Source organism: Macaca fascicularis, chromosome 14 (genome assembly GCF_037993035.2).
Source record: "Macaca fascicularis isolate 582-1 chromosome 14, T2T-MFA8v1.1".
Taxonomy (NCBI): domain Eukaryota; kingdom Metazoa; phylum Chordata; class Mammalia; order Primates; family Cercopithecidae; genus Macaca; species Macaca fascicularis.
The window spans coordinates 10,506,361-10,533,415 of record NC_088388.1 but is presented as its reverse complement, the minus strand read 5'-3'; the positions used below and the strand labels follow the sequence as shown (position 1 = coordinate 10,533,415).

The following is a 27,055-nucleotide window of genomic DNA, read 5'->3' as shown; positions in this document are numbered from 1 at the left end:
TGGATATTTGGTAATTTCTGATTCTTTACCTTCTATTTTATTTTATTTATTTTTTTATTTTTTTGAGACGGAGTCTCGCTCTCTCTCCCAGACTGGAGTGCAGCGGCGCGATCTCTGCTCACTGGAAGCTCCGCCTCCCCGGGTTCACACCATTCTCCTGCCTCAGCCTCCCAAGTAGCTGGGACTACAGGCGCCCGTCACCACGCCCGGCTAATTTTTTGTATTTTTAGTAGAGACGGGGTTTCACCGTGTTAGCCAGGATGGTCTCGATCTCCTGACCTTGTGATCTGCCTGCTTCAGCCTCCCAAAGTGCTGGGATTACAGGCATGAGCACCGCGCCCGGCCTCTTTAACTTCTGTTTTCAAGAATTGGTAGGGACCCCTCTGTGGCTGTGGGGTTCTTTGTCCTTGGTAGTTAGCATGAACTATGTAGAGCAACAGAATGGGTAGCCACGGCCTGTGGCCACCAAGCTAAATTCTACTGATGAGAGGTGTCCTGGGTGGGTCTTCATTTACGCCACCATACCTATTTCCAGTTAGAGCTGCCTTTTAGGATTTGTTGGGTAGGAGCTGTATTCCTCTTGGAGCCATCTTTTCTTCCCTGCCGTCTCTGAGTGAATTCAGAGGTGGAGAGCTACAGACTTGGCTGCTCGCCTCCTTCAAAACACCCAGCGTTCCCTTGTCCACAGTCTCTGTAGCAGCACATCTAGCAATGCCCAAGAGCGGCCCCCTTCCTCCCAGCGCCACCTGTTAATAGGTGGTTCTGGTTCCTGAGGGCTTCCACAGTGCATGAGCTAATCTCACCAAACAGTGCCATTCCCAGGTTCATACCACAGAGGTTAGAAATGCCTTGGGCCATTCCCTTCTCTTAGAAACCAGTTCAATCAGACTCTTTTTTTTTTTTTTTTTTTGGAGACGGAGTCTTGCTCTGTCAACCAACCAGGCTGGAGTGCAGTGGCGTGATCTCAACTCACTGCAGCCTCGACCTCCCTAGGCTCAAGTGACCCTTCCACCTGGGCCTCCTGAGTAGCTGCGACTACAGGTGCCCGCCACCACGCCCGGCTGATTTTTCTATTTTTAGTAGAGATGGAGTTTCACCATGTTGGTCAGGCTGGTCTTGACTGCCTGACTTCAAGTGATCCGCCCGCCTCAGCCTTCCAAAGTGCTGGAATTATAGGCATGAGCCGCCGCACCCAGCCCAGACTCTTTTCATAGGATGTTGAAAGGATGAATTAAGTATAAAAAGTGCCTTTTGGTCGGGTGCAGTGGCTCACGCCTATCAGTTGAGAGGAGTTTGGGCAACGTGGCGAAACCCCATCTCTACAAAAGTACAAAAATTAGTCAGGTGTGGTGGTGGGCACCTATAGTCCCAGCTACTCAGAAGGCTGAGGTGGGAGAATCACCTGAGCCTGGGGAGGTCGAGGCTGCAGTGAGCCAAGATTGTGCCACTGCACTCTGACCTGGGTGACAGAGACCCTGTCTCAAAAAAAAAAGTACTTTTTAATAAGGCACATGTAATGGAAAATGACTGTCCTCTGGTTTGCCATACTTTGCTCCTAAGTAGAAAGTACAAACAGCAAGGGCCCCCTTGGAGCAAAATTGTCATTGCCACTAGCGAATAAACAGCAGTGGTTGGCTTTGAGGGGCACCTTCAGCCTAAAGCCATAAGCTGACATATACTCAGTCTCACTGAGAAGCTCGGGCTTTCCACTCTTCACCTAACTGCTGACAAATGAATCCTCCATTGATCTGGCAAGCTGGCCAGGATACCTGCCTAGGCCATGGCCACTTAGTAACAGGATCCAGCCATCAGCGCAGGGTTGAGACTGCAGCAGCAGTGGCAAGCTGAGTAAGGCAGGTATGAAGCATAGCCCCCACGTCAGCTGCCTAGTAGGGAAGACAGTTGTAAAGAGCATTTTTTGCCCCTGATATGTCAGGGTACTGTTGCAGGTTGTCTTGTCTCCTCTAGCTGGAAGTTGTTCTACCTGGTCTTCCTTAATTAGCTCTTCTCTTGTGTAAGGCAGCACCCATTTAAAATTTTTCCTCTAGCCTCATTCCTCATCTCCATCTGGGTTTATATCTCCTCAGACCCTCTCTCCTACCCAGCCTTAAGCTCTACCCCAAATGCTTTGAAGCTCTCTTGTTCAAGTCTTCCTTTTTTTTTTTTTTTTGAGACGGAGTCTGGGTCTGTTGCCCAGGCTGGAGTACAGTGACCCGATCTTGGCTCACTGCAAGCTTCGCCTCCCGGGTTCATGCCATTCTCCTGCCTCAGCCTCCCCAGTAGCTGGGGCTACAGGTGCCCACCACCACGCCCGGCTAATTTTTTGTATTTTTAGTAGAGATGGGGTTTCACCATGTTAGCAAGGATGGTCTCAATCTCCTGACCTCGTGATCCGCCCACCTCGGCCTCCCAAAGTGCTGGGATTACAGGATTGAGCCACCGCACCTGGCTCAAGTCTTCTTGATTCAAGCCCTCACCCAGAGCTTGAAGGCTAGGGAGCCCCAGTGTCTGCTGCCCATGGTGCTTGGAGAGCAAAGATCTGTTCCCAGGTCCTGAGTTGGAACTCTGAATCCATTTCCTGTTCTGGGCTATGGTTTAACTCTTAGGTACGATTCACGTACCACTTGAAATACTATGCTGGGACCTTATGGGCTGACCTGAGAACACAGCTACCATTTGTAACATGTTTCCATGGAAAAAGAGTTCCTTCTCAGAACAGAACTTTTGGTAACTTGGGGATTTCTTGACTAATATGCTGCAACAGATTTGCATTTGCCTGTGGAAGTGTCTCTTTATTTTGTATTCAGCTGGGTGCAGTGACTCACGCCTGTAATCCCAGCACTTTGGGAGGCCGAGGCAGTCAGATCACTTGAGGACAGGAGTTTGAGACCAGCCTGGCCAACATGGTAAAACCCCATCTCTACTAAAAATACAAAAAAAAAAAAAAAAAAATCTGGTCCTGGTGGTGCGCACCTGTACTCCCAGCTACTCGGGAGGCTGAGGCAGGAGAATCACTTGAACCCGGGAGGTAGAGGTTGCAGTGAACTGAGATGACACACCACTCCACTCCAGCCTGGGCGATAGAGTGAGACTCTGTCTCAAATAAAAAATTTTTTTTTAATCATATTTTGTGGTCATGGCACTATCCATCGTACAAGTAAGTCGTCCTCCTATACGCCAGATGGCAAAAAAGAAGCACCCTCCTCTTCCTACCCAGAAAAGTTGCTGGAGAGCTGCCTTTGTCTTCTGTGATTGCCTTGAGGGCTAGGTTTGTCTGGGTTCTCCATGTCAGCTGATTTGATCCATAGTCCGGTAGCACCTGAAACAGGATGCCCTCATTCCACAACTTAGGTGCCCTCTCCTGCTTGGGTTTTTAGTGATCTGCTGCAGGAGAAAGATAGCACCTCTCCCTGTCAGCAGGAGCAGCCCTGTAAGGGCTTGCTTCTAGAAAGATCAGCCAGTTGGATTTTTAGTTGTCACTTAAGTGGAGTAGCCACTTTGCAGCCGGGCCCAACAGGGAGACAGTTCTGAGGTGAGGGTGGCAGTGACAGCCTTGGGGTGGTTTCTGATGCGCTGTGACCTCTGGCCATGGTGACTTCTGGGGCAACAAACTTTGTCCCAGTGTTTTTTTCTGACATTTCCTCCTTCTTCTTCAACTCCCTCTTTGAAACTGGAGGAGTAGGAAGGCAGTATTTCTTCACTTCCAGAGAAAGATGGAGCAGGAAGAGGCACATGTCTTGTTCTGCACTTTCCAGCAGCAGTGCTGGGTCTGGGGGGTCTAGAAGGCCTGTTTCCCAGCTCCAGACTGGATCTTATCCTCAGCATACAAGCAAATTTTAAGGAAACCACATTGGAAAGGGCAGAAACAAAGGGTTAAATCTGTACCCAGGTAGAAAGACTGTTGCATAAATGCTGAGAGAGTTTTTTTTTTTTTTGTTTTAAGATCTCATGCTTCTTTTTTACTTTGTGTTGGCAAAAACCCCAGGAGAAGATGGGAGATTCTGGGAGGAGATGATTATGCTGGGTGAGTCAACTGAGCTCCCCAGCTGCCGTTTTTAGTTCCTTTGCTTTTTTGTAACAGGAGGCAGTTTGGGGAGGGGTTGGGGGCAGGGTGGGAATGCTGATTCGTGCAGCAGGACAGGAGGCAGGTGTGTATGGGTGAAATTATTTTGACACCCTACATTTAACAGGGCCTTAGAGTCAGTACATTGGTTCAAGTAAGAAATATTAAAGCAGAACTCTTAGTGTGGCAAACAATAAATAAATGTCTCCTAGATTCTTACACAAGTCACTGTCTGTCCCCAATTGGTAGCTCTTAGAATGGCTGGAGTTGCATTCATTGTCACAGCAAGACACAATGGTTTTGATAGCAAAGCAGTAGAGAAACTAAATGTAGAGAGGCAGAGAGAACTGTCTTAAGTGGGAGTACCTGGTGGTTGTCTTGGGCAGCAGGAAGTTTGAAGGAGAGGGTTTTCCCTCTGACGAAAGGAAGGTTAGGGCTTGATTCAGGGGAGCAAGTGTGATGGGCCCCGCTGGTCCCTGGTTGTGCCTATATTCTGAGTCTGTCTCCAGCTCACCTTGGTGATCACTCACTTTTCATCCATCGCTGGAATAGGGGATCTCGTGGCTCACTACCCTCATGGTTATTTTTTGCAGAGTACATTGATGTGGGCTGTCAGTTATCACTTGGTCCCAGAGACTGTCATGAAGACACCCTAACATGTTTTCTTATTTATTCATTTGTATACATTTATTCATTCAGTACTATATTGAATATTGTGCTGGGCATTGTTCTGGGCCATGAATAAGACAGACCTGGCCTGGTGCAGTGGCTCATGCCTGTAATCCCAGCACTTTGGGAGGCCAAGGTGGGCAGATCACCTGAGGTCAGGAGTTCGAGACCAGCCTGGCCAACATGGCAAAACCCCGTCTCTACTTAGAAAAAAAAAAAAAACAGGCATGGTGGCGGGCACCTGTAATCCCAGCTACTTGGGAGGCTGAGGCAGGAGAATCGCTTGAACTCCTGAGGCGGAGGTTGCAGTGAGCCAAGATCGCACCACTGCACTCTAACCTGGATGGCCAGAGAAGAAACTGTCTCAAAAAAAAAGACCAAGGTCCCTCCTTTTGTAGTGTAGTCTAGCAGGAAGGACAGATAGTAACCAACCAACTTCAAGGGCAACAAATGCCTTGAAAGAGGGGAAACGGGGCTGGTAGCAAGAAGTTGTGATCTTCCTTCCCTTACCCTTATATCTTGGGGTCGAGAGTAGGCAACTTTAAAGATGAAAAAGTTGTGCCTCTCTTGTTCCCTACGTATTATAACATGGGCCAAGTAGGTGTGGGCATTGTTGGGCACTGAGGGTATATGAAGGTGAAGGAGACACTGGCTCTGATCTGTCAGAGCATGAGGGGGTTAAGGTATGGGGACACAAACAAGAAATTAGTGGGGCTGGGTGTGGTGGCTCACGCCTATAATCCCAGCACTTTGGGAGGCTGAGGCAGGAAGATTGCTTGAGCCTAGGAGTTTGAGGCCAGCCTGGGCAAGATGGCAAGATGCCATCTCTACAAAAGAAATAAAAAACTAGCCAGGTATAGTGGCACACACCTGTAGTCCCAACTATTTGAGAGGCTGAAGCAGTAGAATCCCTTGAGCCCAGGAGTTTGAGGATGCAGTAAGCTGTGATTGTGCCATTGCAGTCCAGCCTGGGCGAGAGAGCAAGACTTCATCTCTTACAAAAGAAGAAGAAATGAAGGGTACAGATAGAGTGCTGAGAGTCCAGAGAAGTGAGCGACCACTCCCAGCTAAGACAGTGTCTGGATTTGAGATAAACAAAGGATAAGAGGACTTAACCTGGATCACAGGAAGACACGTAGGATAGATGACCACTTTCCTTTTAGTATGTGTAGATCTGGGTAGCTCCTTGTACCACAATCCTGACTATTCTTTTTTCTTATTATTTTTATTTATTCAAAAAAAATTTTTTTTTTTTTTTTTTTTGAGACAGAATCTCACTCTGTAGCCCAGGCTGGAGTGCAGTGGTGCAATCTCGGCTCACTGCAACCTCCACCTCCCAGGTTCAAGTGATTCTCGTGCCTCAGCCTCCCTAGTAGCTGGGATTACAGGCGCGTGCCACCATACCCTGCTAATTTTTGTATTTTTAGTAGAGATGGGGTTTCACCACATTGGCCAGGCTGGTCTCGAACTCCTGACCTTGGGTGATCTGCTCACCTTGGCCTCCCAAAGTGCTGGGATTACAGGCATAAGCCACCATGCCTAGCCTGAAATAATACAATTTTTAATCTTTTAAAAAATATGGGCCGGGCTCAGTAGCTCACACCTGTAATCCCAGCACTTTGGGAGGCCGAGCTGGGTGGATCACCTGAGGAAAATTAGCCAGGCATGGTGGTGCATACCTGTAATCCCAGTTACTTGGGAGGCTGAGGCAGGAGAATCAGTTGAACCTGGGAGGTGGAGATTGCGGTGAGCCAAGATCGCGCCACTGTACTCTAGCCTGGGCAACAAGAGCAAAACTCTTGTCTCAAAAAAAAAAAAAAAAAAAAAGGAATGCCTCACAGATTTGTGTGTCATCCTTGCACGGGGGCCATGCTAATCTTTTCTGTATTGTTCCAATGTTTTGTGTATGCGCATGTATGTGCAGAGCGGTGGAACTGGGTTATCACAGGTCTAACTCCGGAACGGCACCCTTCACTATTATCCCCAGTGTATAGCAGTGGAGCTAGGAAGAGAGACCGAGTGTCTAGAGAGCCCAGAAAATATGCCAAGAACACACATACTAGGCAAAGAAAACGAGCTTAGGAGGAAGCCCAGCCACCTCAGCTGCACTGGTTAGGATCTGCTACCTCCCCACAGTCCTGTGTAAAGTGAGCCAAACCTCTGTGCTACAGGCTGCCTTCTGCCTACCCCCACCACCCCCATCCCCCAGAGCCCTGGGCTACTGGCAGGCTGGCTCTCCTGTGATATGGAGGAATTTGTTGGTCTCCATGGTTACGGTAACCCACTGGTATGGGAAGAACCGCATAAAGTGCGAGGCTGGCAGTGTGAGCTTCCCCCAGCCCTTGGCACCATGTGGTACTGGTATATCAGTTGTTTTGTGGACCTTTTCTGGGAGGAGGGAGTTAAGGAACTGATGAAGAAGGCAAGAACCCTGGCAGGACCACTGTCATCATCCTCTGGGCCACACAGAGGGCAGAGGCATGGGCACTTTGTCATTCACCTACTCTTCCTGCAGGATGGTTTTATGTTAGGAAAGAAGGTCGTCTTTGCCTGATGTCCCAGCCATGGCAAGAATTTGACTTTTCCTTGTTATAGAAGGAATAGCAGGATGACAGGAATCAACTTAGCCATACTGGTACTTACAGTCAAGTTTCTAGGTATTGCAGCTCTTCCCAGAGCCCAGAGAACCCTTGGAGATGGGAAACAATGGTTCCTACCCCAAAGTGAAGCTAGATAATAATAGAATCCATCATCAAGACATTCCCGAACACCAGGTTCTATGCTAAACACTGACATGGATTTTCTTTTTTCTTTTTTTTTTTTTTCTTTTGAGACAGGGTCTTACTCTGTCACCCAGGCTGGAGTGCCGCAGTGTGATCACGGCTCACTGCAGCCTCAGCCTACCTCCCTGGGCTCAAGTGATCCTTCCACATCAGCCTCCCAAGTAGCTGGGATTACAGGCACATGCCACCACACCCCGGCTAATTTTTGTGTTTTTTTGTAGAGCCGGTGTTTCGCCCTGTTGGCCTCGAACTCCTAGGCTCAAGGGATCTGCTTGCCTTGGCCTCCCAAAGTCATGGAATCACAGGCGTGAGCTACCATGCCCGGCCAGATTTTCTCAGTCTTCCCGCTAATTCTGTGAAATGGGTCCAGCTAGTATCTTTATGTCCCAAATGAAGAAACAGATTTGGAGAAGTTATGTCACTTTGCTCATGTTCAGTCAACTGGTAAGCAGCAGAGGTGGGCAGAGCGACTCTAGTAAGTTTTCTGTATAGTTTACCTCTTCTAAGATTCTGGAAGGCAGGAGCCAGATCTCACTGAGCTTTGCAACTGGAGCCAGGGCTCCAGAATACTGTTGAACAAAGGTTTGCTAGTCTAACAGTAGTTGGGGATTTAGAGACCAGACCCCAGCAAGCAGATTCTCAGGGATGAAAGTGGTCCTGGAAGCCTACTTTCAAGAGGAGCCCAGCATTTCAAGTGGCTCTGAAGACAAGAGATTTGGAGAGTGCTCTTTGCATTGTGGCTTCCAGGCCTGAAGGAGAGTGAGCTGGAGGTGGCTCTCTGTTCTCACCTCTTTTGCCATGTCAGGTTTTTCCCAGGCAGGTTTGAGGCCCGGCCCGCCTCATGGGCCAGGCTGCAGTGCTGATCTCCCTGCCTTGTGTTGAGGATTGTAGCTCAGAGAGCTAAAGGGCAGTAAACCACCTTGGTTTTGGCTTTGTGCTTAAGTTGCAGGCTTTCTGGTTATCCTTTGTGAGGGAGGCTCCTACCCTGGCTGGGAAGAGGGAGCAGCCCCTGCCTCCCATCTACAGTGGGATAGTAAAGGAATGTGGCTGTTTCTCAAGTGGAGCAGTCACAGTTAATTTTGGGGGTGGGAGCATCCAGGCTCTCCACTGGTGAGTGCCTGCCAGTTTTACAAGCTCTCCAACACTGAATGCTCCTCTGGTTTATTGGCTCTTGGCAGTTGATAACCATAGTTGCTCAGAATCAAAGGATGCAAAGACGGTTTCTGGATACAGTGAGGGAGGAAGGGTTAAAAAACAAGGGACTCCAGCTCCCAGTTACAAGATGTTTCATATGGCCGTGCGCAATGGCTCACTTCTGTGATCCCAGCACTTTAGGAGGCCAAGGTGAGAGGATTGCTTGAGCCCAGGGAGTTCGAGACCAGCCTGGGCAACATGGAGAAATCCTGTCTGCACAAAAAATACAAAAATTAGCGGGCTTGGTGGCACATGCCTGTAGTCCCAGGTGCTCAAGAGGAAGATCACTTGAGCCCAGGAGACGAAGACTGCAGTGAGCCAAGATCATACCACTGCACTCCAGCCTGGGCAACAGAACAAGACCCTGTCTAAAAATAAATTAATAAATAGGGACTTGCCACAGGCACATGACTTTTTTTAAGAGACAGAGTCTTATGCTGGGAGTGATAGCTCATGTCTATAATCCCCGCACTTTGGGAGGCCAAGGTGGGCAGATCGCTTGAATTGTTGAGTTCAGTACCAGCCTGGACAAGCTGGCAAAACCCTATCTCTACAAAAAATACAAAAAGTAGCCGGGCATATTGCTGTGGCCCTATAGTTGCAGCTACTCGGGAGGCTGAGGTGGGAGGATGGATTGAGCCCAGGAGGCAGAGGTTATAGTGAGCCAAGATTGTGCTGCTGCACTCTAGCCCGGGTGATAGAGTCATACCCTGTCTCAAAAAAAAAAAAAAAAGAGAGACTGGGCTTAATGGCTCATGTCTGTAATCCCTAGCACTTTGGGAGGCTGAGGCGGGCAGATTACTTGAGGCCAGGAGTTCAAGACTAGCCTGGCCAAGGTGGTGAAACCCCGTCTTACTAAAAATACAAAAATTATCTGGACTTGGTGGCATGCACTTGTAATCCCAGCTACTTGGGAGGCTGAGGCAGAAGAATCACTTGAACCCAGGAGGCGGATGTTGCAGTGAGCCGAGATCACACCACTGCACTCCAGCCTGGGTGACAAAGCGAGACTCCATCTCAAAAAAAAAAAAAAAAAAAAAAGAGGCTGGGTGCGGTGACTCAGACCTATAATCCCAGCACTTTGGGAGGCCAAGGCGGGCGGTTCACAGGGCCAGGAGATTGAGACCATCCTGGCCAACATGGTGAAACCTACATCTCTACTAAAAATATTAAAAAATTAGCTGAGTGTGGTGGCAGGCTCCTGTAATCCCAGCTACTCGGAAGGCTGAAGTAGGAGAGTCACTTGAACCCGGGAAGCGGAGGTTGTAGTGAGCCAAGATCACGCCACCGCACTCCAGCCTGGGCAACAGAGTGAGACTCCATCTCAAAAAAAAAATAATAAGAGTCACAAGAGTCATTCTTATTCTGTCACCCAAGCTGGAGTGCAGTGGCACGATCATAGCTCACTGTTACCTCCACCTCCTGGACTGAAACAATCACCTTGCTTTAGCCTCCTGAGTAGCTGAGACTACAGGCCCATGGCACCATGCCTGGCTAATTTTTGAATTCGGAGAGAGAGGGTCTCACTGTGTTGCCCAGGCTTGTCTCGAATTCCCAGGCGCAAGTCATCCTCCCACCATGGCCTCCCAAAGTGCTGGGATTAAGGCACGAGCAACAGTGCTCAGCCCCATGTGGCTTTTTTTTCTTTGAAACAGAGTCTTACTCTGTCACCCAGGCTGGAGTGCAATGGCGCAATCTGTGCTCACTGCAGCCTCTGCCTCCCAGGCTCAAGCAATTCTCATGCCTCAGCCTCTGAGTAGCTGGAATTACAGGAGCATGCCACCATACTCGGCAAATTTTTATATTTTTAGTGGAGATGGGGTTTCACCATGTTGCCCAGGCTGGTCTCGAACTCCTGACCTCAAGTGATCCACCCTCCTCGGCCTCTCAAAGTGCTGGGATTACAGGCGTGAGCCACCGTGCCTGGCCCCCATGTGACTTTTTATCTAAATCCTACCCTGTCTCTTCCCAGCCTTTCTGTTTGAGGTCAGTGCTTTGTATTTCCTCCGTTTGCAAAACCCCTTACTGTCTCCCACAAATAGGATTGAGGAAACAGTCCTTCTGTCACAATGCAAAGCCCTAGAAAAATGAAGGGACTGGAAAAATGAAGCTGTTTGATCCTGCTCTGGTTCTCAGTCTACCAGTGAGTGAAGGGGCCGGAGGGCCCAGGCAAGCTCAAGCCCAGGATCCAGTGGGCCCACTGAAGTCAGGGCCCACTTTTCGGGGGCTGAGAAAAGGAAAGGGTTGCAGTGGGACCACTGGGAGAGGCCTTTAAACAGCCCTCCACCATTGGCCTGAATCAAACATTGTCATTCCCATTGTCCCGAGTGCCTTTCCTGAGCTTTCATACTTTCTGCCTCCTAGCTTATGGAGGAGGAGCCAGGGGCTTATCTTTTGGGGGAAATGAGAGCACAACTAGGCATCAAGAAGGGCTGATGAGAAACTGGTAAGGGGGACTGACTGTCAGGAACAGCAGAGTGCTGAAATGGTGACAAAAGCTCTGGGCTCTGGCCCCAGCTCTGTACTGAGAAGCTGTGAGATTTTGGGCAAGTCTCATAACCTCTGAATGCCAATTTCTCAATGGAAAACGGGGAGACTACCTACCCTGTAGGTCTGTGTTTGGAGAAAACAAAGTGGACATACAGTAGTATCAGAAATGTGAATCTGTTGGCCAGGGCTCATGTGTAAGGCAAACATTTCTTGGCCATTCCTGAGTAGCATGGTCTTGCAGGGATATAAGATATCTTCCTCTGTAAGAGCACAGAGGAAGCTTTGCCCTTCCCTAGAGGGTTAATGGCTACCAACATGAGAAGGTCACAGAGTTCCTTAATGAGAAAGAGCCTAGCCTAGAATCAGGGATGAATGAGAAATCGTTCTGAGAACCAGAGGCAAGGCTGCAACCAGCACGTAGACAGGGGTCGTTGGTCTGGAAGGGGAGTCTTCTCCAGATGAGAGACAGCCAGCTTGCCCCGTGCTCACCATGTGCCCAGGTAGTGGGGGCTTAGCAGGAGGAAAGTGTGAGAAATCCCAGGCCTTTGGAATTCCTTGAGAAAGCAGTGTTGTTTTGAAGGTAAGGCAAAACTGGAGACTGGAGACTTGGAGGTGAGTTAGAACCTAGGGATGGATGAATTTTCAGAAGCAGGGCTGGAAGGCACTTAGAAGAGACATTTGGATTGTTTCTAGCTTTTGGGCAAAATCTAGGATTAAACATGATTTTTTCATTGATAGAATGCTCTATCAGTGATAAAGGCTCTTAATCTAGAAAACAGACCTCTAGGGGGCTTTACATAGAGTCCCCGAACTCCCTGAAATTATGCCCAAAATATTTTGTGTCTAAGTGGAATGTGCATGGTTCTAAGGTTAAGCACTGCTTTTTTAGGAAGTAGGAGGTCCATCCGCCACTGTCAGCTTGCTGGTTTCTGCTCACCCTCCTCCCTGCTCCGTTCTTGAGGGGGTGGTTTGCTGGTCTTTGGCAGGGCCGCCACTCTGGGTCAGCACATCTGAGTCACACGTATTCCTCCCCAGCCCTATTGGAGGTTTTGTTAAAGTCATCTGCCCCTACCCAGGTCCCACCTGCTACAGGTGAGCTAGGGTTTTATGACAGCCGTGGCTGCAGTGAGTCTCCTCACCCTCTCGCCAGCTGTTACCCAGCAAAGCACCTTGGGGAGGGTGGGGCTGCCCACTTCCGGGGAGGGAGGGGGGGGAGGGGAGAAGGAAGTTGATCTAAACCCGCCTCTTTCTCTCTCTGTCTCCCTTCCTGCCCTATTCCCCTCCTGCCCCTTCCCTCCCACCTTGCTTCTGGTGTACTGTCCTGGAATTGCACGCACTTCCTTACCACCAGGCTTCTGGCCCTTGAGAAGTCAGCGGGGCTTTGTCCCTGTTGCTCTCCTTGCCAAACCCAGTCTCTCTGCTAGTGGTGGTTTCGGTTGCGACACCGTCCAGGTTCCCAGGCAGGAACCGCTCGGCCTGGCTGCTTAGCTACTTTTCACTGAGGAGGTGGTGGAAGGTGTCGCCTGCTCCGGCTGAGTAAGGGTGGCTGGCTGAGCCGGCAGCCCCCGCCCTGGGCCTGGCTCTTCCCGGCCTCTGTACTTTGCCCTCGCTGCCTGACAGGTTCTGCTGTGGGCTCTGCTGAATGGAAGTCGCTGGTAGTCCTTTTCCCTTTCTCCAGTCTGGTATGTTGTCCCCCTTTTTACTCTAGGATTGCCTCCTCCTCTTTCTTCCCTCTCACCTCAAACATAGGATCTTTAGAGAGTTGCTAAGTGGCGCCCTGCCTGAGTCCAGCATAGTAATATTCATGGGAAGGCTGTCCAGATGTGGAAGTGGCATTGACTAGGAAAGGAAGAGGGAGCACATACCAGAAGAGTCTCCCCTGGGAACAAGCGGCTTGACAAGTGGGCGAGGAGGGACTGGTGGGAGGCAGAGTCCCGAGGCCTCAGAGAGGATGCTCCGGTGCTCCAGTGAGGGGGAGCCTAGGATCTAGGGCTGTCACCCAGGGCCGGTGCCCAAGGGATACTTTTCTCTCCCGACTCTGTAGTGCCCGGCTTACTCTGCTTCTGGCCAGAGAGTATCACCCCTCCTGGTTTGGCCCCTTCTCAGCCCTCGGGAAGCCAAAGGACACTTAAGGCCAGCCCTGAATGCAGAGCCCCAAAGCATGAGCTTCTCCACGGGACAACTGTTGGTAGGAGCCTCCAGCATTAGGGCCGGGGCCCTGCCTACCTGAGTCAGCGCCAGGCCTCTCGGGGTGGAGGCTGTCTTCCGGGCAAGCCTGACAACACACCTAGGCCGAGTCTGAGATCCCAGGCGGAAAGGGCCCGACAGGCCCAGTGGATGCAAAACTGTCTTTTTATTTTCTCCTCCATGTCCTGCCTTCTCTTCCTCTCAGTAGCCGACCCCAAAGCTGTTTCAGCCCTACTTCTGAATCAGGCCTGCTTAGTAACTGCTTGGTTTGCCTTTTGGTTCCAAATAACTGCCTTGCAGGGTGACCCCTTATTCTTCCTAAAGGCTACTTGAGAGCCACAGGGGCTCCTCTCGACAGACCTCCTCCATCCTTTAGGGCCTGCCTGGAGTATGATATAGGCCAGAGCTTTGGGAGTGCCTGGTGTGCCACATCTTACTATAAGCAGGGAGGATGGTGGTGGAGGAGAGAGCATGGTTTTCGCCAGGTCCTATTGAGTTGGCCTAGTAGGGTAGCTAATCCTCAGCCTGCCATCCTGTTGGTGAGACCCAGGGCCAAGCTGAATGGTGCAGCCAGAACCCAAAAAGGGAAACTCTAGCTCTATATTAGCCACTGCATACTCTTACCACTTTATCCTTCAGGGAAGCAGCTAGGTGAGGAAGTTGTGTCACTTGGGGCCTTACCCCCAAGAAGCATTTCTGTTGGAGACTTTCTCCTCTCTTTTCCCGTTCTCTTTTCTCTGCTTCCTCCCCGTGGCTTGCCTCCTTACCCTGGCTCACATCCCTGCTGTGGGAAACATATTACAGCATAGAAGAGGGGGTGCAGGGGTAAGTAAGGGAAGGATTGAGCACTTGGAGTCCTGTGAGTTGGATGGTTCAGTCCTGAAAAGTGGGTTGGTGACTTTGGAGCAGGGGATCAAAGAGCAAGCATCAGTGCTTATTGCTTCTCTGGCTCCTGAACAAGCAGAACCTCCTCTCTTTCCCTGTCCTGGATATCCAGTGTGGGACCAGCCCTTCACAGCGACCCTGTCTTGAGTTCCTAACTCCCCTTCTTCCCTCTTTTGAAGGGTAGAGGTGCTGGTGTCGGCTAGCAACAGGTTGAGGGAGTGTGGCAGTTCACCAGGTCTGGAGGAGAGCGGGCGCTCAACCTGGCCCCTTTTGCGGAAAGGCCCCTAGCATCTCTTGTCAGCCTCCAGCTGGGCTGTAGCTGGCTTAGCGGGCTCAACTTTGATTTGGAAGGTTGTTTTGACAGTGAGACCTCTGGATTGGCAGATAGTAGTATTTGGGGACATAATGGTTGCTCTTACTGAACACTGGATAGGGTGTTTTACATGTGTTCTCTCATTTACTTTTGTAAAGTAGGGAACGTTTATTGCTACTTTACAGATAAGGAAATTAAAGCTTGTAGGTGGGGGAGACAGGACTTGAACCTGGTTCTGTTGGACTGCAGCGTTCCTCAAGATCGCTGCCTGGCACAAATGTCTGGCAATATTGGCCACCGGTCGTTTTTTTGGGTACTTCTCTTTCCTATTTGTAATAATCTCACCTCCTTCTTGACAATGTTGATGTTACAGTTGTTCTGTTTTGGGGTTTTGTGTGTGTGTGTGTGTGTTTCCTTTTTGTGAATGAGGGTCTCGCTATATTGCCTTTTTAAATATATTCTTTTTTTTTTCCTTTTTGTGAATGGCAGGTCTTGAACTCTTGGGCTCAAGCTATCCTCCTGCCTCTGCTTCCCTAAGTGCTGCCTGTAAAGGCATGAGCCACTGTGCCTGACTTGATGATGTTGATGATAATAATAAAGTTAGTATGTGCTGAGTAGGTGGCAGATTTGGGATTTGAAACCTAGCAGGTTATCTCCGACATCTACAGTCTTAACCAGAAAGGAGGAGAATGAATGGCAGAATCTTGCTTGTGGTTGTTAGGCTCCTTGAAGCCCAGTGTGCATGCAGCAGGGCCAGGCAGGGAATGCTGACCTGTGCCACACAGATCAGCCCCTCGGTTCACCAAGAGGGATGGGCAGAGCAGAGCTCAGGATGGGCGTGGGATGCCCAGATTTGGTCTCAACTGGCAAAAGGCCCAAGTCCCCAGGTAGATGCTAAATCCCTGGTCTGGATTTTGAGAACTTAGAGACTGTCACGCTTCCTGCTGCCTTGGACTTATATCGTCAGAGAAAAGGGGAGTGACAACAAACTTAGAAGGTGAACTAGAGGTTGCCAAGGAAACTTTCCCACCCATCTTCCTCTCGTAGGAGTTGGGGCAGAAGGAAGGTTTTTCCTGTTCATTGCCCCTTAGGCAGACTGGGGAAAGTGGGAGGCAGTCTAGCAGCCTGGAAAGGGAAGCTGGGGCTGAGAAAAAGGTAGCCTGAGGAGGCCAGGCTTTCAGTACCCTGCTGAACAGGGCTGGGGTACCCTTCAGGAGACTGGCCCAGTCAGGTACCAGCAATGCCCTGCTCTCCAAGGGATGTGAAACCTAGAGATCCTTTGGAAGGGAAAAAAGCAGGTATTTAAAAATCCACCTGTCTAGCAAACACTGTTTGAGAACCAACCAGTCTTAGGTGAGCTACAGGGTGCATGGAGAACAGAGCACCAGAGAGCTCTGTGGGCTGGAATGAGCAGACAGTAAGGGCTGGGGGGCTTCATGGAGATGCAAAGGTTGGTGAGGAAGAGAGAAAGAAGGAAGTTAAAAGGGCCTCTTCTGGGATGTGAGAGGAGCCTCCTCCCCCTTCAAACATCTACCAAATACATGGGCTCTTTCTCCTCCAAGGTTCAACCCCATGTGTTTCTGGAATCTGGTCAAACACTCACCAAAAGACACCCTGCAGCTACTATGCAAAGGCCCTGCATGGGCACAGTGAAGAAGGGGAAATGTCAGAATCAGGATACTGAATTTACTTGCTGCTCTCATTTCTGCCTGAAAAGCATCTGGCTGGCCTAGCAAGGTTCTTGCCTAGGAATGCTGGACAGTTCCTTGGGTAGTAGTAGCAAGTCCTTCTTTTTCTCTGTGGTTTTTGAGTGCTTCACTTACAGCCAACAGGGGCCATGAAAGGAAGAACTTTGACTCACACTCCTCTGGTCACCCTGCTGCCCTCCAAACTGTTTCTTGAAGTTTCCAAGGCAGCTCTGGATGGTTCTGGGATGAGGCTGTGGCCTCATATGCTTTGTTGCAGTATGCTGGAGCGATCGTACCAGATGTTCTTTGTGAGATGTTCTTTGTGAGTTGTAAACCAGGGCTCTAATCAGGAGTTAGACCAGACTCTGCATTTTTGGTTTTTTTTTTTTTTTTTTTTTTTGTGTGTGTGTGTGTGTGTGTGTGTTTTGTTTTTGTTTTTGTTTTTGTTTTTTTTTTAGACAAGGTCTCACTCTGTCACCCAGGCTGGAGTACATGATCATGGCTCACTGTAGCCTTGAACTCCTCCTGGGTTCAAGCGATCCTCCCGCCTCATCCTCCAGAGCAGCTGGGACTATAGGTGCGTGCCACCACACCCAGTTGATTTCTTTATTTGTTTTTATTTTATTTTGTTTTTTTGAAACAGAGTTTCACGCTTGTTGCCCAGGCTGGAGTGCAGTGGTGCAATCTCAGCTCACTGTAACTTCCTCCTCCCGGGTTCAAGCGATTCTCCTGCCTCAGCCTCCCTAGTAGCTGGGATTACAGGCGCCTGCCACCACGCCCAGCTAATTTTTTGTATTTTTAGTAGAGACAGGGTTTTACTATGTTGGCCAGGCTGGTCTCGAACTCCTGACCTCAAGCAATCAACCCGCCTCAATCTCCCAAGATTTCTTAATTTTTTGTAGAGACAGAGTCTCCCTATGTTGCCCAGGCTGGTCTTGAGTTTCTGACCTCAAGTGATCCTCCTGCCTCAGCCTTCTAAAGTGCTGGGATTATAGGCATGAGCCACCTTGCCTGGCTCAAACTCTGAACAGTTTTAGTGAGAGATAATTCATATACCATAAGTTTATCCATTTGAAATTTAAATGAGTGACTTTTATTAAATTCACAGTTGTGTATCCATCACCATAATCAATTTTAGAACATTTTCATTACCCCAAAAAGAAACCCCACACTCCTTAGTTGTCACCCTTAAATTTCCCCCATCCTTCTCAGCAACCACTAACCTACTTTCTGTCTCTATAGATTTGCCTGTTCTGGGCATTTCATATAAATGGAATCATACAATATGTGGTTCTTTATGACCAGCTTTGTTTACTCAGCATCATTTTCAAGTTTCTTCTGTGTTGTAGCATATATTCTTTTTTACTGCCAACCAGTACTCCCCAGTAGGGAGATGCTACGTTTGTTTATCTGTTCATCCAGCTGATGGGCATTTGAATTGTTTCCACTTTTTGACTATTATGGATTATGGTGCTGTGAACCTTGGTTACAGGTTTTTTGTGGATTTATGTTTTCATTTCTCTTTTGTATATACTGAGGAGCGGAATTGCTGGCTCACATAGTCTGTGTTTAGCAGTTTGACGAATGTACATGTCTTCACGTAGATAATGTTTTTTGTCTAGACCATCCCTTTTTGTACAGGTTGAACATCCGTAATCCAGAAGCAAAAATGCTCCAAAATCTAAACTTTTTGAGTTCCAGCATGATGCCACAAGTGGAAAATTCTACACGTAACCCCATATGACAGGTTATAATCAAAATTCAATCACTTTGTTTCATGAACAAAATTATTTTAAAATATGAAATTACCTTCAGGCCATGCATATAATGTATACGTGAAAAATAAACGTTTAGACTTGGGTCCCATCCCTGAGATATCTGATTATGTATATGCAAATATTCCAAAATTCAAAACGATAAAAAATCTGACACGTTTCTGGTCCTAAGCATTTTGGATAAAGGATATTCAACCTGTATTATGTTTGTATGCCTGTTCAGTGCTGGTCATTATAGCTTCTGCATCCTCGTCCCCTCATTTGAGCCAGGAGGGCAGAGCAGGGCAGACTGCTGCCTTGCTCAGACCTAGTCGGTCAGTCATTTCATTGTACAAGTACTCATTGAGCAGCAAACATAAGCCAGTCTCTCTTTAAGTGCTGGGATCTATCAGTGAATAAAGAATATATGCCTGCTTTCACATGCTTCCATTCTTACTGGGAGAGACGGAAAATAAATGTAAAGTGATAAATAATAAAGGTTCGGTGGGGCATTGGTAGTTCAGCGGCAGAAATTTCGTCTCCCATGCAGGAGACTTGGGTTTAACTTCCGGCCATGCAGTCCTTCCATGCAGGGAGGGCTACTACATTTCTACCCAACAAGGTTATTATGGCCGGGTGCGGCTCACGCCTGTAATCCCAGCACTTTGGGAGGCCAAGGCGGGCGGATCACCAGAGGTCGAGAGTCTGAGACCAGCCTGAGCAACATGGAGAAACCCCGTCTCTACTAAAAATACAAAATTAGCCGGGCGTGGTGGCGTGTGACTGTAATCCCAGCTACTCGGGATGCTGAGGTGGGAGAATTGCTTAAACTCAGGAGGCGGAGGTTGCGGTGAGCTGAGATTGCACCATTGCACTGCAGCCTAGGCAACAAGAGCAAAGCTCTGTCTCAAAATAATAAATAAATAAATAATAAAGTTTCATGTAAGTTTTGGGTGGCAGTGAGGGCATTGAAGCAGTTATGACCATGTTGCTACCATGACTTTGAGATGCAGTCTTCTCGCAGTCTGCACAAGCAGCATAGTGGGAAGTGGGGTACCGGCTCTCCCTCCTGAGCCAGACGAGCTGCTGTGTTGCCAGTGGAGGTTCAGGGAGCCAGTGATGGGACAGCTCTGCTCCTGAGCTTTGCCACCCACAGGACCTGGGCACTGGACCTTATGATGTGCTCCTTTGGAGTGAAGACTGGCTGTCATCTCAGCCCCCTCTCCTTTCTTCTCCTGTCCTATGTTTCTTCACATGCCTACCAGCCCCCTGGAGTCTGCCCCTGCACCCTCCTCCCTTACATATTTTGCAGAGAGTGTTTAGAGGACTGGAAGTGTAGCTTGTAATGGTATCTCTGTTTCTACCCTGCAGCCCACCTTGGGACACCTTGACTCCAAGCCCAGCAGTAAGTCCAACATGATTCGGGGCCGCAACTCAGCCACCTCTGCTGATGAGCAGCCCCACATTGGAAACTACCGGCTCCTCAAGACCATTGGCAAGGGTAACTTTGCCAAGGTGAAGTTGGCCCGACACATCCTGACTGGGAAAGAGGTGAGCACTGGGACTGGGGACATGGCAGCACCTCCCAGCCCTGTTGACACTCCAGCAGGTGGTGATGGGACTACTACTGCAGCCAACCTCTTGTTTATCCGGCAGAAATGAGATCTGACATATAGGGGTGCAAAAAGCTGTGGGATGAAAAGGAGTGCGAAATATAAAGGAGGAAGTAGATTGGAATCCTGGATTTTGCCTAGTCAGAGAAGTGATTTGGGGCTTTTTTGTCTCATCCTCAGGTAGCTGTGAAGATCATTGACAAGACTCAACTGAACTCCTCCAGCCTCCAGAAGGTAAGCACATGGCACCTGCTGTCCGTTTGTGTTTTGTTTTGTTTTGTTTTGTTTTGTTTTGTTTGAGTCAGAGTCTCATTCTTGTCACCCAGGCTGGAGTGCAATGGCGTGATCTCAGCTCACTGCAACCTCCGCCTCTTGTTTTCAAGTGATTCTCCCACTGCAGCCTCCCAAGTAGCTGGGATTATAGGCGCCCGCCACCACGCCTGGCTAAGTTTTGTATTTTTAGTAGAGATGGGGTTTCACCATGTTAGCCAGGCTGGTCTCAAATTCCTGACCTCAAGTCATCCGCTCGTCTCGGCCTCCCAAAGTGCTAAGATTACAGGTGTGAACCACCGCGCCCAGCCCTCCTGTCCCTTTCTAAATCTCTCTTCTGGGGTCAATGATCTACTCACCCCATTTAGACCTCCTCTTGAATTCCTAGTTTAAATTTTCCGGCCATTTCACTCACCACCCCACATGGCTCTGCTACCTTAGGGGTTTTAGTTGAATCCTCTGTAGTGACTCCTCCTGAGTGGGTTTCCTGGCCACAGGCACTGGCTCTTGTGAAGTCTTTCTGTTCATTCCCAGCCGCTTGGCCTACCTGTCTGACCTACTTCCTGCATCTTGTTATCTTCTGGCTTGCGGCCAGCCCTATGCAAAAACACATGTTTGTAGCCACTACTAGAAACACATGCAGCTACTTCAAGATCTGGAATGATCCAGGGCAGTGGCTTTAGAAATACAAGAATAAGAGGAAACAGGGAACCTGCAGCTGGGTTCTGTGCCAGCTACATTTTAGAGAATGAGCTCCAGCTCAAATTTTCTCAACAAAACCTAGTTCTGTTCATCTTGTGGCAAATCAGATATTTTCTCCGTAAGCATATTGTGGTAGTTGAGTTAGGAGAAGGCATGATTCGTGCTAACATTAGAGTCAGATACAGTGATACTGGGAACCTTAGGAGTAGGGGCTGAGGATTGTTGTTGAGGGCAATGCTCATGGAATTAGAGTGGATGAGTTGTTCCCCTGACGTGCAAATAGCCAGAACCAAGGTGTTTCCTATTTATTGTTACCCCTGGGATCCCTTCAAGGGTTCTTCAGTTCAGTGGAATCATTGCTGTCATCACCAGGGTGTCCTTGCTTGGAGCTTTCCAGGAGGAAGGGAAAAAGGGCTGCTCCTGACATACTGGCTGCAGCCCCACAGAAGAAGTCAGCGTGGGATGGGCCATTTGGCCTTGGGAGCAGTCTAACCTGCCATCGTAATAATCGCCAGTCCACCAAGCCATCTTACTCCCTACCTTGTTTTTCTCCCTAATTCTTCCTGACTCTGTGGAAGGCACCAACACCGGACAAATAGAGCCATTTTCAAAACCTTTTGAGACTCTGTTACTAAAGCCAGTCTGATTCTGGCCAAAAATGTGATCTCAGCAATAATCCCTAAAAAATGAACATCGAAGAAGCTAGCCCCCTCAGGGGTCTAGATGAGCCCAGAAAACCCCAAGTTCTCCCAGAAGAATGCCACTTCCATGCCAGGTGAGCAGCCTTAGGGGAAGAAACCTTGGCAGTTGCCTCTGGCCCCATTTCAGTGCCGCTCCCCATTACCACCCCAGAGGGTGGTAGCGAGGCTTTTTGCCTCTTCTTCCAAAATATCTGTTGGGCCAGGGAAAAAAGTAAGAAAAACCTAGGCTCTAATAAAGGGTAAGGTCAGCATTGGGTTCCTGAAGATTGGAAAGCCTTTTTCTTCTTTTGTGTTCTAGCTCAGGAAAGCTCTGGGGCATCATTAAAGGGGAAACAAATGTATTCACTTTATTCCATAAACCATATCTTGAATTAGGGCTTCCCCTACCCCCCCCCCCAAACAAAAACAACAACAAAAACTAGTTCTGCTCTTTGTGCAAGTGATGAGGCCTGGAATTACAAAAAGCCCCACCTCCAGTTCTCTGGCCCCCGCAGAGGGGAAAGAGTTCATTTCTGTCATCTGTCTTTATGAAAATACATGGTTTGGAGCCCCTGGTTTTGTTTCACAAAGAGAGCGTGAGTGTGTGGAGGTGGATTTGATTAAAATTGGCATCAGCTATATATAGGAGTGGCTTCTTCTGTCACCACCCTGGAGGCCCAGGAAGGAAAGGCCTATCCCCTGGAACAGAGCCCTCTGACTACTGTAAATCAGAAAATGATGGGGTCCCCCTCTGGTGCTCCACCACCCCTTTACACAGACCAAGCTGGGGTGTGTACTGTCACTGAACCAAGGCAGCAGCTCGGGTTCTGAATATTCACGCACATGGGCTCACACTCCCTCCAGCAGAGGCACCCAGCCAAAACCCGCCTGCTGTTTTGGGGCTGGATTTGGTAGACGCAGCAGAGGGCACGGCTGGCTCATCCCAATGCCATCCCGGGTAGCACGTCCCCATAGCCAGCCCTCCTCCAGCTTCCCCGACTTCCTAGCCACGGGGAAGGCTGCACATGAGCTAGACAACCACCCTATTTTCTTTTCCCTGCCTGGTTTTGGTTTTTTTGGGAAAAAATAATCCTAGCAGGGGCTCTGTTTGGAGGTACCTGAGGGGAGCAAGTTGAGCAAGCATGACCCCTGGCATTTTATCTTCCAGCTATTCCGCGAAGTAAGAATAATGAAGGTTTTGAATCATCCCAACATAGGTGAGCACAAGTTGTCATTTCTCTCTTCTTCCCCAACAGCAAGGCTCTGCTTTCCAGCGTGTCATCTTCTCCCCAAGGCACACTGCCTTCTGGAGTCTGCGGTCTTCAAGGATGCCCCTGGGGAAGCTCAGCTCAAAATCCGTTTCCGCTTCTGGCATACTGGGCTGTCCTTAGCAGTTTGGCTGGCATGAGAGGAACTTGTTCTTGGGAGTGGGGGATCATGAAAGGAGGGGAGACTTTCATCCCCAGGATGCTCCTGGACATGTTTTAGAGCAGTATGTGGCCCCTGCTGCTTCTTGACTTAAGCCTTGGCCTTTTCTTTTGTAGTTAAATTATTTGAAGTGATTGAGACTGAGAAAACGCTCTACCTTGTCATGGAGTATGCTAGTGGCGGTAGGTGTGGAACTGCCTCTTCCTGTTGTGCCCCCACTTCTTCCACCTCCAGCCAGCTCTGACTGAGATCCCTGCCTGGTCTCTTACAGGAGAGGTATTTGATTACCTAGTGGCTCATGGCAGGATGAAAGAGAAAGAGGCTCGAGCCAAATTCCGCCAGGTAGGTGTGACTCCCTCCATAGGATCTGGACCTGACCTCTGCCTTTTGGGGTTTGACATATAAGGATAAGCTGCCTGTCTATAAGTGGCCCCTGGAGGGTACTTTGGGCTCTGCTTATCTGTGTGGTAGCTTAGCACTAGGTCACAGGATCACTGCTCTGCCAGCCCCTGTGGCCCACCCTCAGGCACCCCTGGGTTAACCCTTCTTCCTTCCTTTCAGATAGTGTCTGCTGTACAGTACTGTCACCAGAAGTTTATTGTCCATAGAGACTTAAAGGTAAGGCATGTACTTCTCCTTGTGCCTTTGAGTGGGGGCCAGGTTGTTCCCCTCATTCTCCATGATAAAACCATCAATAACCATCAGGCCCTGAGTGTTCAGGAAACTCCAGCCTTTCTTTTTTTTTTTGAGATGACCAGAAAGCCCCTAGGGCTGCCTCTGATAGAGACCTTGTGGCTGGACCTCGGGTTCCGTTCCAGCCCTTGAGCAGGGGGCCTTTGCCATTTCACCTCTTGGCACATCACCTTTCAGTGCTGCCAAAAGAGGCAGGCACACTCCAGGCTTTCTTGGTCTTTCAGGCAACCTGGTAGCCGACCCAGGGAAGAGTGCTGAAAGTTCCACAGCTGTATCCCAGCTGCTTTTCAGGCAGGGATGCATATACCATCTCCATTACCAAGATACTCAAGTTTGAGGACACCTGTGAGTCTCTTGGTTGCTGAGTCCTCACAGACATGATTTGATTAACCTGGGCCTGATGCTGTAGCTTTGCACAGCTCACAGGGTCTCTGGGCCTTCGGATCCCATCTGTCCCACGGCTGCCCATGTGAGGAGGGGCCTGCACTGCCTTCCTCCTGCCCAGCCCATTCACGCTGATTGAAGCCCTGCCCTGACATTGGTGGAGAAAGTTCTGAGACTGAAGATGACTTTCCATTTGTTCTCCCATTCCCCTCAGCTCCTTCCTGCCCAGGGCCTTATTCTGGTTCACTTGGTTCCCTGATGTTTTCCATCTTACCTCCTAGGCAGAAAACCTGCTCTTGGACGCTGATATGAACATCAAGATTGCAGACTTTGGCTTCAGCAATGAATTCACCTTTGGGAACAAGCTGGACACCTTCTGTGGCAGTCCCCCTTACGCTGCCCCAGAACTCTTCCAGGGCAAAAAATATGATGGACCCGAGGTGGATGTGTGGAGCCTAGGAGTTATCCTCTATACACTGGTCAGCGGATCCCTGCCTTTTGATGGACAGAATCTCAAGGTGGAGTGAAGTGCAAGCTTTTTATTGCTTCTCATTTCCTCTCGGCCTCTGGTCTTAGCCCTGACCTCCCGCCTTTGCCACCTGTCTACATTTGTCCCAAGCCAAAGCTTCAGAGAAGGGCTTGCTGAGGTAGCAGCAGTCAAAGGCCTTCTGCACCTGGGAATGAATAACCTCAGTTCCTTTCTCGAAAGATGGGATAAACTGTGTGTGTGTTCATCCCCCAAGGCACTCCGGATTGCAGGCCTCGGACTGGTCAAGTTAGAGGGTACGAGGGTATTTGACTTCACTTGCCTCTCTGGTGAGGTGTCTTGTCCCAGGCTCTCTGCCTTCTTCCATATTTCATTTATGTCTGGCCAGGCCTAGGCTCTGAGGATCTTGGATATTATGTTTCTTCCTTTGGCCTTGGGATAATTTCAATTTTCTAACCCTGGATCCTCCTACAGGAGCTGCGGGAACGGGTACTGAGGGGAAAATACCGTATTCCGTTCTACATGTCCACGGACTGTGAAAACTTGCTTAAGAAATTTCTCATTCTTAATCCCAGCAAGAGAGGCACTTTAGAGGTGAGCGGTGGAGCCCAACTGGCGGAAGGGCCTGGGGTCCCCATGGAAACTTTCCAGCTGACTTTCTTCCCCCTGCCCTTTTCCTTCTCTGTGCTCCCCAGCAAATCATGAAAGATCGATGGATGAATGTGGGTCACGAAGATGATGAACTAAAGCCTTATGTGGAGCCACTCCCTGACTACAAGGACCCCCGGCGGACAGGTGAGGCTGTGCCGGGCTGTGAGGTTAAGCTTGCCTAGGAGTTGAGGCCAGTGTTAACGATATGTCCCCCTGTGCAGAGCTGATGGTGTCCATGGGTTACACACGGGAAGAGATCCAGGACTCGCTGGTGGGCCAGAGATACAACGAGGTGATGGCCACCTATCTGCTCCTGGGCTACAAGAGCTCCGAGGTGTGTGCTCCCCGCTCCATTCTCTGACCTGGCCAGCCTCACTGTCAGTAGCACCCATGCTTCTAACACCTGTTGAAGGCAGAAGCTCATCTCTGAGTAGGTGTGCTCTCTGCTCACCAATTTTAAGCCTCAGCTTTGGTGTCTAAGGTCCTCTGGCCCATTCACTGATCTCCATGACTGAATTGATAGAAAGCTGTTAGGGTCGGTGTGAGACTGGGTCAGAGTTTCAATACGGGTGAGTAGTTGATCTAGGTTAGTCTGCGTTGATTAGATGGGTCTAGGTCATCGGCTAGCACTTCTGTGTTGATCTAGATATCTTTGTGTCTTTCTGTATCTGGAAGTGTACATTTCTGCATGGGTGGGTGGGTGTGTGTGGGGCAGGGGGGTCTGTGTGTGTATCTGATCAGAAGCTTGAGTCTGTTGCTTTTTTTTTTTTTTTGCTTTTTTTTTTTTTGAGACGGAGTTTCGCTCTTGTTGCCCGGGCTGGAGTGCAATGGCAGGATCTTGGCTCACTGCAACCTCCGCCTCCCGGGTTTAAGCGATTTCCTGCCTCTGCCTCCCAAGTAGCTGGGATTACAGGCATGCACCACCACACCTGGCTATTGAGTCTGTTGCTTCTGTCTAGTGCTTTATGTTTGGGTTGTGTATCTGTGTGTGTGTGTATGTGTCCGTCTTCCCGTCTGTGGATCTGGAGACTTTGTGATTGTTCTTCTGCCCATTTGGGTTTTGTTCATCATCTGTGTGTCCCCACATGAACTCCCAGCCTCCCTGCCCTGCTGTCCCTCTGGTGGTGGGATCCTTAAGAGGCACCTGCTTGCTGGGCGCGGTGGCTCACGCCTGTAATCCCAGCACTTTGGGAGGCCGAGGTGGGCAGATCACGAGGTCAGGAGATGGAGACCATCCTGGCTAACACGGTGAAACCCTGTCTCTACTAAAAATACAAAAAATTAGCCGGGCGTGGTGGTGCGCGCCTGTAGTCCCAGCTACTCGGAGGCTGAGGCAGGAGAATGGCGTGAACCCGGGAGGTGGAGCTTGCAGTGAGCCGAGATCGCGCCACTGCACTCCAGCCTGGGTGACAAAGCGAGACTCCGTCTCAAAAAAAAAAAAAACAAAAACAGGCGCCTGCTGCCACTTGGTGTAGGCCCATATTGCTCTGTGTTGAGGGGAGTGGTCTTGAGTCTGGACATGTGTTCTTGTGGATATTTGTGTCTCTGGGTGTGTGGCTTATGTATTCCTCTCTGAGGCTGTGTCTGTCAGTGTCTGTGTCAGAGCATGTGTATCTCCAGGGTGAAGGGGGGATTTATTGGTCTTACAAGTGGATGTCTGGTATGATCCTGGGGTGTTGGAGTGTTGGGAGAGGGTGGTATGTGTAAATGTGTCCATCTGTAGGGATTTCCACGTGACTTCTGCCCTCCCTTGAAGCTGTTTTCTGTTTCTTTTAGCTGGAAGGTGACACCATCACCCTGAAGCCCCGGCCTTCAGCTGATCTGACCAATAGCAGCGCCCCATCCCCATCCCACAAGGTACAGCGCAGCGTGTCGGCCAATCCCAAGCAGCGGCGCTTCAGCGACCAGGGTAAATGCTTTTGGGAGTTGTAGGTAGGGAGTCACCCCTCTCCAGAGAGGTCACAGGTTCTGTGGGGACTTGGGTAATAGAGCTAAGTTTCAGTCCTTGTTCAGCCACTTATTAGTAGCACGGCCATGGGCAAGCCACTTCCCTTCCCTCACCTCTGTGGAATGGGGGCTTGCTGGGTTGTTGGCCAGCCCTGTAGGAGATGAGCATGCATG

At 49.5% G+C, this 27,055-nt stretch overlaps 1 protein-coding gene and 1 non-coding gene across 21 annotated transcripts in view; one reads left to right on the top strand and one right to left on the bottom strand.

Annotated features, from left to right (window-relative positions):
• The window catches only part of MARK2 (microtubule affinity regulating kinase 2), a 75,781-nt gene that overhangs the window by 40,270 nt on the left and 8,456 nt on the right, over nt 1-27,055 (top strand). For 16 of the 20 annotated variants that reach the window (XM_005577502.4, XM_005577500.4, XM_074013389.1 and 13 more), the window contains exons 2-12: nt 19,398-19,577; nt 19,820-19,873; nt 22,460-22,508; nt 22,836-22,901; nt 22,991-23,061; nt 23,281-23,337; nt 24,078-24,314; nt 24,758-24,877; nt 24,979-25,078; nt 25,156-25,268; nt 26,711-26,843. In XM_005577502.4, coding sequence (XP_005577559.1) covers nt 19,398-19,577; nt 19,820-19,873; nt 22,460-22,508; nt 22,836-22,901; nt 22,991-23,061; nt 23,281-23,337; nt 24,078-24,314; nt 24,758-24,877; nt 24,979-25,078; nt 25,156-25,268; nt 26,711-26,843 — 1,180 coding nt within the window. Of the gene's footprint in view, nt 1-12,448; nt 12,882-19,397; nt 19,578-19,819; nt 19,874-22,459; nt 22,509-22,835; nt 22,902-22,990; nt 23,062-23,280; nt 23,338-24,077; nt 24,315-24,757; nt 24,878-24,978; nt 25,079-25,155; nt 25,269-26,710; nt 26,844-27,055 lie in introns of those variants that run through there. The other 4 variants (XM_074013392.1, XM_074013391.1, XM_065528034.2 and 1 more) reach the window with 1 other exon arrangement.
• Nucleotides 6,552-6,655, bottom strand: LOC123568875 (U6 spliceosomal RNA). The gene has a single exon (XR_006692435.1). It is a non-coding gene; the product is annotated as a U6 spliceosomal RNA (small nuclear RNA).